General features: G+C 39.8%; 1 protein-coding gene across 4 annotated transcripts in view; it reads left to right on the plus strand.

Moving 5' to 3' along the window:
- The window catches only part of LOC126457440 (zinc finger protein 184-like), a 91,813-nt gene that overhangs the window by 51,749 nt on the left and 25,736 nt on the right, over positions 1-14,328 (plus strand). The window contains exon 8 of one of the 4 annotated variants that reach the window (XM_050093721.1): positions 9,672-11,279. The exons of 2 other annotated variants lie outside the window; for them this stretch is intronic. In XM_050093721.1, coding sequence (XP_049949678.1) covers positions 9,672-10,044 — 373 coding nt within the window. In that variant the 3' untranslated portion in view covers positions 10,045-11,279. Of the gene's footprint in view, positions 1-9,671; positions 11,280-14,328 lie in introns of those variants that run through there. One more of the 4 variants, XM_050093722.1, reaches the window with a different exon arrangement.

The following is a 14,328-nucleotide window of genomic DNA, read 5'->3' on the forward strand; positions in this document are numbered from 1 at the left end:
CTTGTACTGTACTGTTCAAATATTCTTTGTCAGCACAAAATTACTACATTCTTCATATCTTTGTAGGTATTTTTATGTTGTTTCTCGGTCAGGATATTCTTTATATTGTTTGTAATTTGTAAAACAGTTTTGAGTTTCGTAACTGAATCCTTTTGTCTGATTTCCAAGACATTGGGATGGTGGTATTACTTCAGACACTGATGTATCTTCAGAAAGTAAAGTTAAAATTATTTAAAAAATTAACTTCATCTAAACACATTATGATTCACATAGCACTTGCAGTGTTTGCTGATTGTTATGCTAATCAATTGTTTTTCAGTGGTCACGAAAGTTATGGGAACATTTTTCAGTTATACTAGGTATTAATCTTTAATCTTCCCACTATTTGCTTCAGATGTAGTACTTGCAAATGTTTTGATAAGTTTTAAAATGTGTAGCAAGGAGGAGGAAAAAAAGGAAATCAGTGTGTTCATATAATGGATACCTAAGCAGGATTGTAGGCATCTGATACTTAGTTCTATTGTTAACCACCAATTTGTCATTTTGGATGAATGTTGATTTGGTTTTATGGGATATCCTCTCTCTTATGCTTCTCTTTCGGTTACCTTTGTCCCTATATTATATTTGTTGCCACATCATATTCTACAGTTCACTTATTACACTCATAAAATGTAATCACACATAATAATTCTGTAATGTCTGATCACTGTTGTGGTAATTCCATCAACATTACGAACTGTAATGCACAGTGGGTAAATTACAAGATTATAGCACAACCTTTCAGCTTTTACCCAAGACGTCACCAAGATGGCAGAGCGCCCTGTTTTAAGCTTATACAATATGGCAATTATAACATTGCCCATTACACAAGGGAGCAGTCATAAATAAAATGAAAAATATTTAATTACAGAAATGGCTTGTGACCAGTGGGACAACTGCGGAAATTATGGGGTTTTGGGCAGGGACAAACTAAATATATTACAATCCTAATAATGAAGATGTGTCAAAACAAATACTAATGCAAAAATTAAGCAAACAAAATCCTCAGAAATCAAGAACACCACAATAAAAAAGTCTAGTAAAAAAACTTGACAGAAATTTCACTCAACGAAGGCCATGATACATTGAACCTACACAAAGCTGGGCGGAGGGGCATAGCTTCAAAATGAGTGCTAATACTGCTTCATCAATACAGTCTTCCGAATGGCCAGCCCTAATTTTTCAAACCAGTAACCTCTCTGGATAGAAAACTATACGTTGTCCTATGCCCATGTCGTGGCCCCGTGTCCTAGATGCAGCAGCTTTGGTCAGTTTCACACCTTCTCCACAAACATAACACCTCACATAATCACCACTTAAACCAAATAACTGTAGGAATTTAATTGTGATCAACTTGCATTTCTCCATTGCAGCATTCAGGGTCCTACTCATGAACTTCATTGTCGTATCCATAGTTACTGAAAAATGGAACATAAAATTAAATTGCTAACTGTATAGAACATACCACACTAATATTGGGTTGGTGAATAAGTTTGTAGTGTTTTCCCATAAGTTTAATAGAAGCAACAAATACACCTAACAGACTTTGGTCACAGATGGATAATGTATTCTTCTTCATTATTTATGAAAATCTGCCACCACTGAGGTAACTTTTCGATTCCACAGCTGTAGAAATCACAAGGTTTTGTGGTGAAGTACTGTTTGAGCCATGTTTGGAGCCCATTTTAAAGGAAGTTCCTTGAAGGTTGAGCCCATTTACATGTGGAAAGGAAGTTCCTTGAAGATTGTTCAATAGTGTCTTGAAAATCAGAGGGCACAAGATCAGATGAATATGGTGAGTGCGCTATGACTCCCCAGACACGGCTCGTGTATAGTGTTTTTTGTCAGTCTCGCTAAAAATGTGCAGGCTTTGTCTTGGAGTAGCATCATTTCATGCAGTCTTCCTGGTCATTGTTCTTGAGCTGCATCTGCAAGACACCTCAATGTCAGCAGTGATGGTTACAACTCAGGGAAGCAATTTGTATTACATCACACCATCGCTGTTCCATCAGATGCGTATCATTATCTTTTGTGAATGTGTGCAGGTCTTTGTATGAGGGGTTGCTGCTTTGATTGGGCTCAACCATAGCTATCTCTGCCTCATTTTAGCATAAAGGCACCATTTCTCGTCACCAGTAACTATACAGGATAATGATAGTGTCATTCACAAGCCAGTTTATGACAAGCAAGCAGATGCACGTATGTGCACATGCAGAGCAGTATCCATGCACCAGATTTTTAGATCTACCCAATTGCATGCAAGTGTCGTACAATCGCAGAATAATCACAGTTCATCACATTTGCCAGTTCTCGAATACACTGATGTGGTTCATTGTGGATTAATGCATTGAAATGATTTTTATCAAACACTGAAGGTCTTCCTGATAGTGGAGAGTCACAAACGTCAAAACACTCCTCTTTAAAACAATAAAACTGTTTTCTTTCCGTGATCTGTTCAGTGGCATTATCTCCATATGTGCCTCAAATGTCTCTGGCTGCCTGCGCTGCTGTTGCCTGTCTATTGAGCTCAGGCAGAAGAATATGTCGGAAATGTTCAGATTTCTCCAGTTCACACTCCATTTTGTAGCATCCACAGTTCCACTCACTTCCTCCAAATGACAGTATCTAAACTTCCATAGCAACAATGAATTACAAATAAAAAATGACAATTGATAAATTGACCCATAGCAACAAGAATACCAATATACAAAATAAAAGTGCTGCAAACCACCAACCTATACTTCTGAATCTGAAAACTAGTCTATTACTCATAACTGCCAGCATCAAAATAACTCATCAAACTGACACAAACTCTTCCAATAGTATTCTCACAAACAGCATTCAAGAAGTACAGTGAATCACCAACAGCTCTCCCATCAATTTAGAAACATAAATATCATATACTAGAGAGTGCCACTGCGAAGTCCAACATGCCCTCTGCGAATACAATCCGTTTCAAATACGCCGCACCACCATGATGTCACACAACATAACAAAGTTATGTTATGGGTCAAAACAGCTGGGTGGTACCGCATTTAGTGAATTCAACACATAATTTAACAACTTAAGAAATTCCATACATTAGAAACGATTTGCAGAGGGCGACTTTCAACATGTTTATAGGTGCACAGACTTTTATGTGCATCAATGTGTAGACTTGCACAAGCATCAGACCCCATCCTATGCTCATAGAAAAACTAGGCTTTGTAACATCTTGAAAGAAATTGTTTTCCTGCATTGGCTGCTTCTTTATATGCATTTTATTTTGTATACTGTGACATTTCAGCTGCATAGCCATTTTCAAAGAAAATGTTTAATCAGACAAACACAAACTTTTTGGTCATACAGTTTCAGGGGCGGTGTGCAGTGGGCCGGGCTTGAGAGCTGCAACCATGATATCCGTTTCTGTGAAAACAATAGCACACAGCCAAAAATTGTGTGCAGCGACATCTTGTCACTGCACGGAATTCAGTGCTCCCTCACACTAGTAAATGGCTTGTCTGTGTGCTATTGTTTGTACAGAAACGGATATCACGGCTGCAACTCTGAAGCCCAGCCAGCTGCACACTGCCCATGAAATTAAACAACTTTATCCCAAAAGGTGTATGTTTAATGGGTTAAAAATTTTGCTCGAAAATGTCATAGTATACAAAATAAAATGTATATAAAGAAACAGCCGATGCAGGAAACTAATTTCTTTCAAGATGTTTACCACGGCTGTGGATGCTGTCATAACCTAAGAAAAAGAAATTATACCTGTGTGTTTGAGTAAGGCTATCCATATACGCGGCTACTCAGAGGGAACTCATTTGTGATGCAAGTCAATAACAGGTTGCTTGGAAGTCACTTTGTGTGTGATTCAGTGTAATGCTGCCAGTGTGCTGTTAGAAACCCATAAGTAACCACTTTGTAATAAGTTGGCAACTTGTTTGCTGTTGGTCAACAATTGTAGTTCCTGTAAACGAAGTGCATTAGAATGGAGAAGTGTTTAATAACAAACCTATTGGACTGCATTCTGCATTGAATCATTTTCCTTCCTGTCTAAATTTCATTAAAATTATTTTATTTGATTAATTTTGTTTTTATTATTTTCATGTTGTCGATAATTTATTTGGAAATGTATCTCATTATTAGTGCGATTAATGGTAAACATGGCAAATGAGTTGTTGCAGAATTGAAGATCCACAGACATTCCTCATTAGAGAAAAGATCACTGGGCTTAATGGGTTTCAGTTGGGACCTGTGTAGATTATATGAAAGAACTTACTCCCGTCTGTAGTAAGGTCACTGGAGAAATGAAGTGTTCCAGGCACCAGGAGGAAGATGCAGGTCTTTGTCATCTTGTAGAAAGGATATTGAATAGATGTGATGATATAATTCTTTTGTAGAAATATGCTTAATACACTACATATACAAAGTAGTTATAATCAAATTTTCGGTACTTGAACCAGTGTAGATAGAAAACTATTTACTATATGGGTACCCAACTTTATAGAAATGATGTTCAGAATGTGTGCTGCAGGGCTTGCATTATTAGTAGTGTTAGCATAGTGACTTGGCCATTAAGCGGTGTTGAGGCTGAAACACAAGCATCAGTGTGCATTACAGCTGCAGAAATCCAAGATGAGTCTGAACAACATGTGCAGGGCTTTACTTGTAAATCTGTTTTTTCAAAATAACAGCAATAGTGCTGTTGCTTTTTGAGATTATCAACACATTAAAGGAATATGGAGAGGTCCTCTATACTCGCTGAGGTTGAAGAATGTGATTCGGAAATTCGAATTAACTGGTGATTTGGGAATTGTTGCTGGGAGAGGCTGACAGCCAAGTGCAACGCAAATTGTTAAAGCAGTTACTGTTGCCATCTATAGTGCCGGTCCAGGCTGTCGTGGATGTAAATGCTCATCACATTGAGCAGTGTTTGTAACATAGAACATAAACATCATGCACAATTAACAAATGTTGCCCTCTCATGTGAAAATTGAAACGTATTTGTTCCAGTGGTATTTTTCTTTTCATTATTTCTTTTCCACATGTCCCCGCAAATATTTCCACAAAGTTTCATTGTCATAATGTCTGCTTGTGTCTGTGTATATGCGGATGGATATGTGTGTGTGTGCGAGTGTATACCTGTCCTTTTTTTCCCCCTAAGGTAAGTCTTTCCGCTCCCGGGATTGGAATGACTCCTTACCCTCTCCCTTAAAACCCACACCCTTTCGTCTTTCCCTCTCCTTCCCTCTTTCCTGACAAAGCAACCGTTTGTTGCGAAAGCTTGAATTTTGTGTGTATGTTTGTGTTTGTTTGTGTGTCTATCGACCTGCCAGCGCTTTTGTTTGGTAAGTCTCATCATCTTTCTTTTTAGATATATTTTTTCCACGTGGAATAAAGTTTCATTGTCATACAATCACTCATTTGTCATGAGGTCTCTCTCAAATAGTGAAAGTTTAATTATCAACACCCTGTACTTCATAGACTACAAAATAATATGGGAAGGGGCTATTATTCTCATTGTACATTACTATAGCATGGAATATTCCTCGTGACAGCATCATCATGTGCCATTAACAAAATGGAGTGGTATGATTTGTAAATGAAGTATGTTAAACCACTGTTTATGTATTTTTCAATTCAGACATGTTTACCACTCATTGCACCAATATTGTTCAGAAGATACCATAACTGTTTTTGTGTTATTCACAGTGATGCATTCAGTTATTTGTTTACATCATAATTATTTTTTTCTTGTTAGTTTGTAGGCATGAGTTCATATTTTTGCCTGGACCTAAGGAAAAGTGGAAACACTTGTGAACTGTCTTTGTGTGGAACAGTAAAGTTGTATTTATTTACTGTACGCATAAATTAAATCAGCATTTCCTTACCTCAGAGTGACTGTCAGTTCCTCTGCTGTAATGTGTACTCTGTATTACACTGGGTTATAAGTGGATACATAAATTGTACTAAATCACTGCAACTGTTTAGATATTTATAGAAAGTTATGCATTTTGAAACTCTGTTGCAGCTCTTTATCTGCCTGCAGCTTACTTTTTCCTGGACATATGGGTGAACCCAAAATTTTATTAGCGTTTTTTATGTGCTTTTAATAATAATACAGTATCACATCTTCTTTTGATGTTAAATTTTTACTCAAACAAATAGAATGTAACAAAAAGATATTAAAGTGTAGTAACACTTTATTGTATGATTATATGATAGCGGAACAAACACTGGTAGCAGTTACTTCTGTAAAATATCTGGGAGTATGCGTGCGGAACGATTTGAAGTGGAATGTTCATATAAAATTAATTGTTGGTAAGGCGGGTACCAGGTTGAGATTCATTGGGAGAGTCCTTAGAAAATGTAGTCCATCAGCAAAGGAGGTGGCTTACAAAACACTCTTTCAACCTATACTTGAGTATTGCTCATCATTGTGGGATCCGTACCAGATCGGGTTGACGGAGGAGATAGAGAAGATCCAAAGAAGAGTGGCGCGTTTCTTCACAGGGTTATTTGGTAACCGTGATAGCATTACGGAGATGTTTAAAGAACTCAAGTGGCAGACTCTGCAAGAGAGGCGCTCTGCATCGCCGTGTAGCTTGCTCGCCAGGTTTCGAGAGGGTGCGTTTCTGGATGAGGTATAGAATATATTGCTTCCCCCTACTTATACCTCCTGAGGAGATCATGAATGTAAAATTAGAGAGATTAGAGCGCGCACGGAGGCTTTCAGACAGTCGTTCTTCTTGCGAACCATACGCGACTGGAACAGGAAAGGGAGGTAATGACAGTGGCATGTAAAGTGCCCTCCGCCACACACCGTTGGGTGGGTTGCGGAGTATAAATGTACACTCCTGGAAATTGAAATAAGAACACCGTGAATTCATTGTCCCAGGAAGGGGAAACTTTATTGACACATTCCTGGGGTCAGATACATCACATGATCACACTGACAGAACCACAGGCACATAGACACAGGCAACAGAGCATGCACAATGTCGGCACTAGTACAGTGTATATCCACCTTTCGCAGCAATGCAGGCTGCTATTCTCCCATGGAGACGATCGTAGAGATGCTGGATGTAGTCCTGTGGAACGGCTTGCCATGCCATTTCCACCTGGTGCCTCAGTTGGACCAGCGTTCGTGCTGGACGTGCAGACCGCGTGAGACGACGCTTCATCCAGTCCCAAACATGTTCAATGGGGGACAGATCCGGAGATCTTGCTGGCCAGGGTAGTTGACTTACACCTTCTAGAGCACGTTGGGTGGCAAGGGATACATGCGGACGTGCATTGTCCTGTTGGAACAGCAAGTTCCCTTGCCAGTCTAGGAATGGTAGAACGATGGGTTCGATGACGGTTTGGATGTACCGTGCACTATTCAGTGTCCCCTCGACGATCACCAGTGGTGTACGGCCAGTGTAGGAGATCGCTCCCCACACCATGATGCCGGGTGTTGGCCCTGTGTGCCTCGGTCGTATGCAGTCCTGATTGTGGCGCTCACCTGCATGGCGCCAAACATGCATACGACCATCATTGGCACCAAGGCAGAAGCGACTCTCATCGCTGAAGACGACACGTCTCCATTCGTCCCTCCATTCACGCCTGTCGCGACACCACTGGAGGCAGGCTGCACGATGTTGGGGCGTGAGCGGAAGACGGCCTAACGGTGTGAGGGACCGTAGCCCAGCTTCATGGAGACGGTTGCGAATGGTCCTCGCCGATACCCCAGGAGCAACAGTGTCCCTAATTTGCTGAGAAGTGGCGGTGCGGTCCCCTACGGCACTGCGTAGGATCCTACGGTCTTGGCGTGCATCCGTGCGTCGCTGCGGTCCGGTCCCAGGTCGACGGGCACGTGCACCTTCCGCTGACCACTGGCGACAACATCGATGTACTGTGGAGACCTCACGCCCCACGTGTTGAGCAATTCGGCGGTACGTCCACCCGGCCTCCCACATGCCCACTATATGCCCTCGCTCAAAGTCCGTCAACTGCACATACGGTTCACGTCCACGCTGTCGCGGCATGCTACCAGTGTTAAAGACTGCGATGGAGCTCCGTATGCCACGGCAAACTGGCTGACACTGATGGTGGCGGTGCACAAATGCTGCGCAGCTAGCGCCATTCGACGGCCAACACCGCGGTTCCTGGTGTGTCCGCTGTGCCGTGCGTGTGATCATTGCTTGTACAGCCCTCTCGCAGTGTCCGGAGCAAGTATGGTGGGTCTGACACACCGGTGTCAATATGTTCTTTTTTCCATTTCCAGGAGTGTAGATGTAGATGTAGATGTAGGTGTAGAACAGTCAGCAACTTGAATCCTCTAAGATCATACATGTTGACTGCAGTTTCTGTCACTTCATAGTAGCACCATGTTCAGAACTGTGTTACCAATCAATGTGGAACAAGTGTCAGTAATTTAAGCCGTCTACCAATTTAACTCTTTTTGAGTAGCTTGTTGTGCAGGCAGCCTATCAGTTGGAAGTAAATCATTTCATTACGCATTACACATTTTTTATATAAAATCCTTTGAAATGAAATGTTGTGTGGCTAAGGCTTCCCATTCAGCAGACTGGTCACCTGGTGCAAGTCTTTTTAGTTGATGCCACTTCGGTGACTGGTGCGTTAATGGGGATGAGATGATGATGACGATGATGACAGCACAACACCCTGTCCCTGAGCAGAGAAAATCTCCAACCCAGCCGGGAATCAAACCCAAGCCCCATAGCATGGCATTCCATCGCACCGACCACTCAGCTATCAAGGCGGACTAAAATCCTTTAATAGTCCAGATCACAATATTTTAACAATCATTGATTATTAGTCTTGGCAGAGCAATAAGCCACATTTAGATCATTTGGTAAAATGAGTGCAGTGTCTAATCACAAGATTTGGTGAAGACACATTATATCAGTATCACATATCCTTATGCAAGAAAGTTTTCACAGAAAAAGTTTTGCGTATTACAAATCGATGAAACATTATGTAAGCAAAACCTTTCTTATTCAAACATATAAGAATGTCATACTCAGTGCACAGTACACTTAATAACAATAAATGTGTTGTGTGCAGTGAGCAGACACCACAGATCAGTGAATAGCCTGTTTACTGCTCTGCATTGGGTACATAACACACCTTGTTATTAAGTGGTACAATGTTACTGTACAGTGTGTATGACATTCTTACATGTTTGAGTAAGAAAGGATTTGCTTATGATGTGTTAGATTGGTTTGTAACATGCAGAACTTTTCCTATAGTTGCTTTCATGTGGAAGCATGCGTTATATTGCTGACTGTTTTTTTCACCCAATCAGTTGTCTTCACACTGACCATGTCAGGAAATAACAGTTTCATACTATGTTATTTACAGTTATCAGTGTCATTAGAGTATTGTTGTGTTGGACATGCCGTTACCTTTTATTTCCATTTTAATTTATTACAGGAGAAAAATTATTTGACTGTAGTTGTTGTGCAGTCCCCTGATTTCTTTTAATCTCAAATTGAAGAACATGTTGACCATATTTTATTAATTAAGTTAGAACTATGTCATTCATGTCTTCATTTGATTTTTGTTCTTCTCCTGATAAGACCTAAAGTTTCAAACAGTATAATTTTTTTTTTTTTTTTTTACGATTTGTCACACAGGTGTGAAGAGTGTGGTAAGGCTTTCTCCCGAACTTCGCAGTTGACAGAGCACCGCCGCATCCATACTGGTGAGAGGCCCTACCAGTGTCAGCAATGTGGAAAGTGCTTCTCACAGTCAGGAAAACTTACTAAGCATAAGCGGGCTCACAGCAGTGGAGTAGGAAGTGGAGGCAGTGGTGACAGACCTTCAAGCGCTATCAGTTGTGAGCCTGTGAATGCGCTAAGCAAGCCAAAACTGAGCACTTCACAACACCCAGTCCCACCCATCACTGGCGAGAGGCCTTTTCCTTGTCACCAATGTGGGCTGACATTTGCGCGTCCTGACTTTCTAAGGCATGTTACGTCCTATCATTTGGGTCTTCAGCAGACATAACACAAATGACATGTAATAACAGAGGATTATGCTAACAAGAATTTTAAGTATGAACCAAAGAACTTTGTGCAGTAACGACCTTTATGAATGCAAATGGATGACACTCAAAACAACATAGTGAACCAATTCACAAAGATTCAAGTGCACTTTAAGTTCTTGCCATTGTCTCATTGTATAACTGTTATCATAACACAGTGTGCTTAATTTGGCATTTAGCAAATAATTATGTGTGTAACTACTAAAGAAGAAATGTTTATTGTCTGTGTGTACCATTGTGTAGCAACTCCACTGCATAACAAGTAATTATCTTCACTCAAGATTTCTGAGGTTTCATATGTAAATAACCCCCTTTCACCCCAGTACACTTTGAATTGTTGTGCTCTTTACGTTTACAGTATTAGGTGTTGAAACTTTGTGAAATATTTAAGAAATGTGATGTTAGAGAAGTAATGTGATCTGATTCATAATGGATTAGAAAAAAAGATCTTAGTTTATGATATTGTGTCTACGAATTCATAGACTTTTTCCCATCATTTTACAATATATATTGACACAAGATTAGCAGAGTGCCTTCACTTTTGGAATCTCTGCAGTAGTTACCATGTTGCTTGGTAGATAATTATTTATAACAACTTGTTATTATGGAATGGACATTTTTTGTGTGTTCCATCTTTGCAGGCACCTTTTGTTTAATTTTGTGTTACCGCCATTTGTAGTGTCAGTCTACATTATACCATTTTAAACTTGCTATTTATTTGTTTATATTTTAACACAAAAAGTAGAGACCTATCTACAGCCAAACTGCAAACCAAATAATATGTAGAGCTGCATTTGTGTCAGTTACTTCACTCCATACTTCAAAACAGGATAGCTGCAGCCAAAATGACTTATTACACTTGAATCTTGTGAAATTGGTCATGTCATGGATTTGCCTACAGTGTTTGGAGTGTAAGTTTGTATGGAATTGTGTGAAATTTGTAATTTTTATAAGCCTCACATTAAAATAATACTGTTGCATGTCTAATGCAGTTTTGTTACTTTTGTATTTTATATCAAATGGTGGGAAAAATGGACAAATCCACCACAAATCTTGTGTTATTGTTTTTTATTACTGTTTTCTCATTACTTACATGAAGTGTGGTCATTCAGGAATTAATTGAATGATTTGTTCCTTGAGGTGTTAAATGTTGTGAAATTTGTAATTTTTTATGTGTGTAGTTCAGTTTGTAAGTAAAATTGGTTTAAATAACTTTGAAATTGATTTATTTTTGCACCCCTTTCAATGTTTTATAAAATTGTACTATAAAAACTAGACTCCTGTTTTATTACTAATTTATTCTGTTTTGTCATGGTAAGTTTCTAACAAGGGAATGGTCAGACTTGTCATGCCGAAACATGTGTTGCTTTTTTTAGCACTGTTATTTAACTGTGCAAAAGGTCCGTATGCAGAATTGTAGCTGCTGACATGAACTGGAAGTCGCCTAAAAAAAAATCACGAACATGGCTGTGTTTCCTGCTTGGCGCTTGCAGTGACGGCTGGCCGCCCCTGGAAATGGCGAGTCGCGAGCGTTGTGCGCATGGTCGGGATGTGCGGCCGTCTTATCGCAGTGTTCACTAAAGAGGAATACAGCTGCACGGTTTTGGTGCAAAGGAGAAACGAATATTCGTTTCTGTGGCATCCACGTCCTTTTAATTTCTGGTGCGTATTTCGAAACATACCATCCTGAAACTGGTTAGAGATGTGAAAGATGTTCTGTACATATTCATCTATACTCCGCAAGCCACTTTACGGTGAACATTCAATCTCCCCTTGCAGGTGATGGTGAACCCTGTAAATGTTTTGCTGCTTGCCATGGAGATATGCCACAGACGCCAAATGAAGCAATCAACAGAAAACACGCGTGAAGACTATGTGTTACGCGACATGGTTGTTAAACTTCTAGACGAGCATGTAAATGGCGCAGACATGTGGCTAGAAACAACTGAAACACTCGATATTGCAGACTGTGAATCTACAGACGGCGAAGACACCGACGAAAGTTGCACTCATGAAGACTCTTCGAGTGATAGTGCCACGTACCATCCGAAAGTAACACCAGCAACTACAATTACCTTATCAGACAAAGAAAGCGGTGATGTAATGGTTGAACGAAAGTGGTAAGAAACGCCTATGTGTAAATACTGTTCAAAATAAGTATCGGTTTGTCCGTTCTGAACGTGACTTGTATAGATGGAAAAAGGAAGCCGGTGGACGACGTAAGAGTCGACTGGAAATTGAGACGGAGATAAATGCGCGACTTTTTGAGCTATTTACCGATGCCAGACAAGTCATTTAATGTCATCGATACAACTTTGCGTGATTGGGCGTTAGAGATTGCCAACGCGATAGGCGCTAAAGAATTTACAGCTTCTCAAAGTTGGATTAGTCGCTTCAAAAGATCACATAAAATTGTGGCAATAAAAAGTAATAAAATTTGTATCGAGAAACAGGTCGGAAAATGAAGTGACACAAATCGAAATGATAGAAGGTTTTCTTAAGAATGCAAAAAATAAGATCGCTAGTTTTAGTGAATCGTGCATGTACAGTGCAGATTAGTCAGGTTTTCAAAAAGAAGTGCGTGCGAAAAGAACACTGACATTCAAAGGGGAAAAACATATTGAGGCGATTGCGCAGTTCACGTCTGCACTCACCCATTCATACACTATATTGCCCATAATTAGTCTGGATGGTTCATTGCTGCCTAAACTAGCCTATATGTGTGTCTTCAAGAACCAACTGGACGTTTTGGACCACGTGTCAAAAGAACAATGTTCTACGCAAACAATCTTGTGGTAGACGCATCGAAGTCTGCAAAAATGGGAAATGAAAACGTTACACTTTTCATGCGTCATGCTTTTCTTCCGTTCTGCGGGAACAAATCTCTTCTCCTTCTAGATTCGTTGTCAGGCCATAAAATGTCTGATTCATTAAAAGCTGTATTTCGAGCCCACCCTGACAAAGAAGTAGAGATACTTCAGATTCCACCCGGCACGACGAACTTAATTCAACCTTTGGACAGATAATATTTCCGTCAGTGGAAGGCATTTTAGAGAAAACTAACAGAGAAAATTATGCAATTTCCTGTGTATGACCGTGACAATATTCTCAAGCTGCAATCAGTAGTACATTATCAATTTTCCTCCCCACGGTTTCGGAATTTGATTAAATATGCGTGGCACTCCTCGAAATATACTGATACTAGGCCTGATTCATTCCTAACGCCAGCCCAATTTTTGTCTACGGACATCTAACAACGTCTGTGATTCGCAGGGCTGTCATATGTCATTTTTACTTGTACGTTCTTGGTGCACAAAAAACCTATGTTTTGAACATTGTATCAATATTTCGCCGTTTTGAGGTAATTACAAGAAATAAAATTTGGACGTGTTCTAAACCGTATATTTATTTGTGTCTATTTCATAGCTATCTGGAAAGAATGTTGTAGATAACATATCAGCCATATTTGTCAACGAATGTTTAATTATCATACGATCCCTTTCACTGGGGGAATCAGCTCTCTCACTGCTGTGGCAAGAGAGCGGCGCGTAGCTAACGCCACCTTGTCCCTAAATGGCGTTGGTATAACGTAGCGAGAGGGGTCAGGGTTGTACAAGAGGCAGTTATAAGCGCGGAAACCATGCGACAATAATGTCTTACTTCATCAAATTGTTTACAGACTTCCAGTTCATGTCAGCAGCTAAAATTCTGCATACAGACTTCTTACAATGTTAACTCACAGTGGTAAAAAAAGCAACACAGGTTTCGACATGACAAGTCTGACCATTCCCTTGTAAGTAATAAATGCATATGTTCCCATACAACTGATGCTACATTGTACAGTATTGGGTCATATTTGCTTTTATTTTGCCTCCTACTACACCCACTCCCCATGCAGTGTGGTTTCTTGATTGTCAAAATGTAACTTCTGCTATTAGTGGTAGGAAGCAATTATTTTTTTGAGCAGTTCTCTGTATGACTTAACATATGTGTTTTACTTATAGTGCTGTCAACTCCTGAGTGATCTGAATTGCAAAAACTGAGAACAAATTATGGTTTCCTTAAAAAAGGTCGGATATAATGCATACTGTATTGTATTTACAATAAAATTAAATGTGAAGTTTCCCAAGTTGATGTAAATGTTTATCACAGTAATCTTCATGTTATCTGAAGAGAAGACAGGCTTTATTTTTATAATGTCTTAGATATGTTCCAAAAGTATATTGTAAGGAGTATCCCATAACAGG

Source organism: Schistocerca serialis, chromosome 2 (assembly GCF_023864345.2).
Source record: "Schistocerca serialis cubense isolate TAMUIC-IGC-003099 chromosome 2, iqSchSeri2.2, whole genome shotgun sequence".
NCBI lineage: Eukaryota > Metazoa > Arthropoda > Insecta > Orthoptera > Acrididae > Schistocerca > Schistocerca serialis.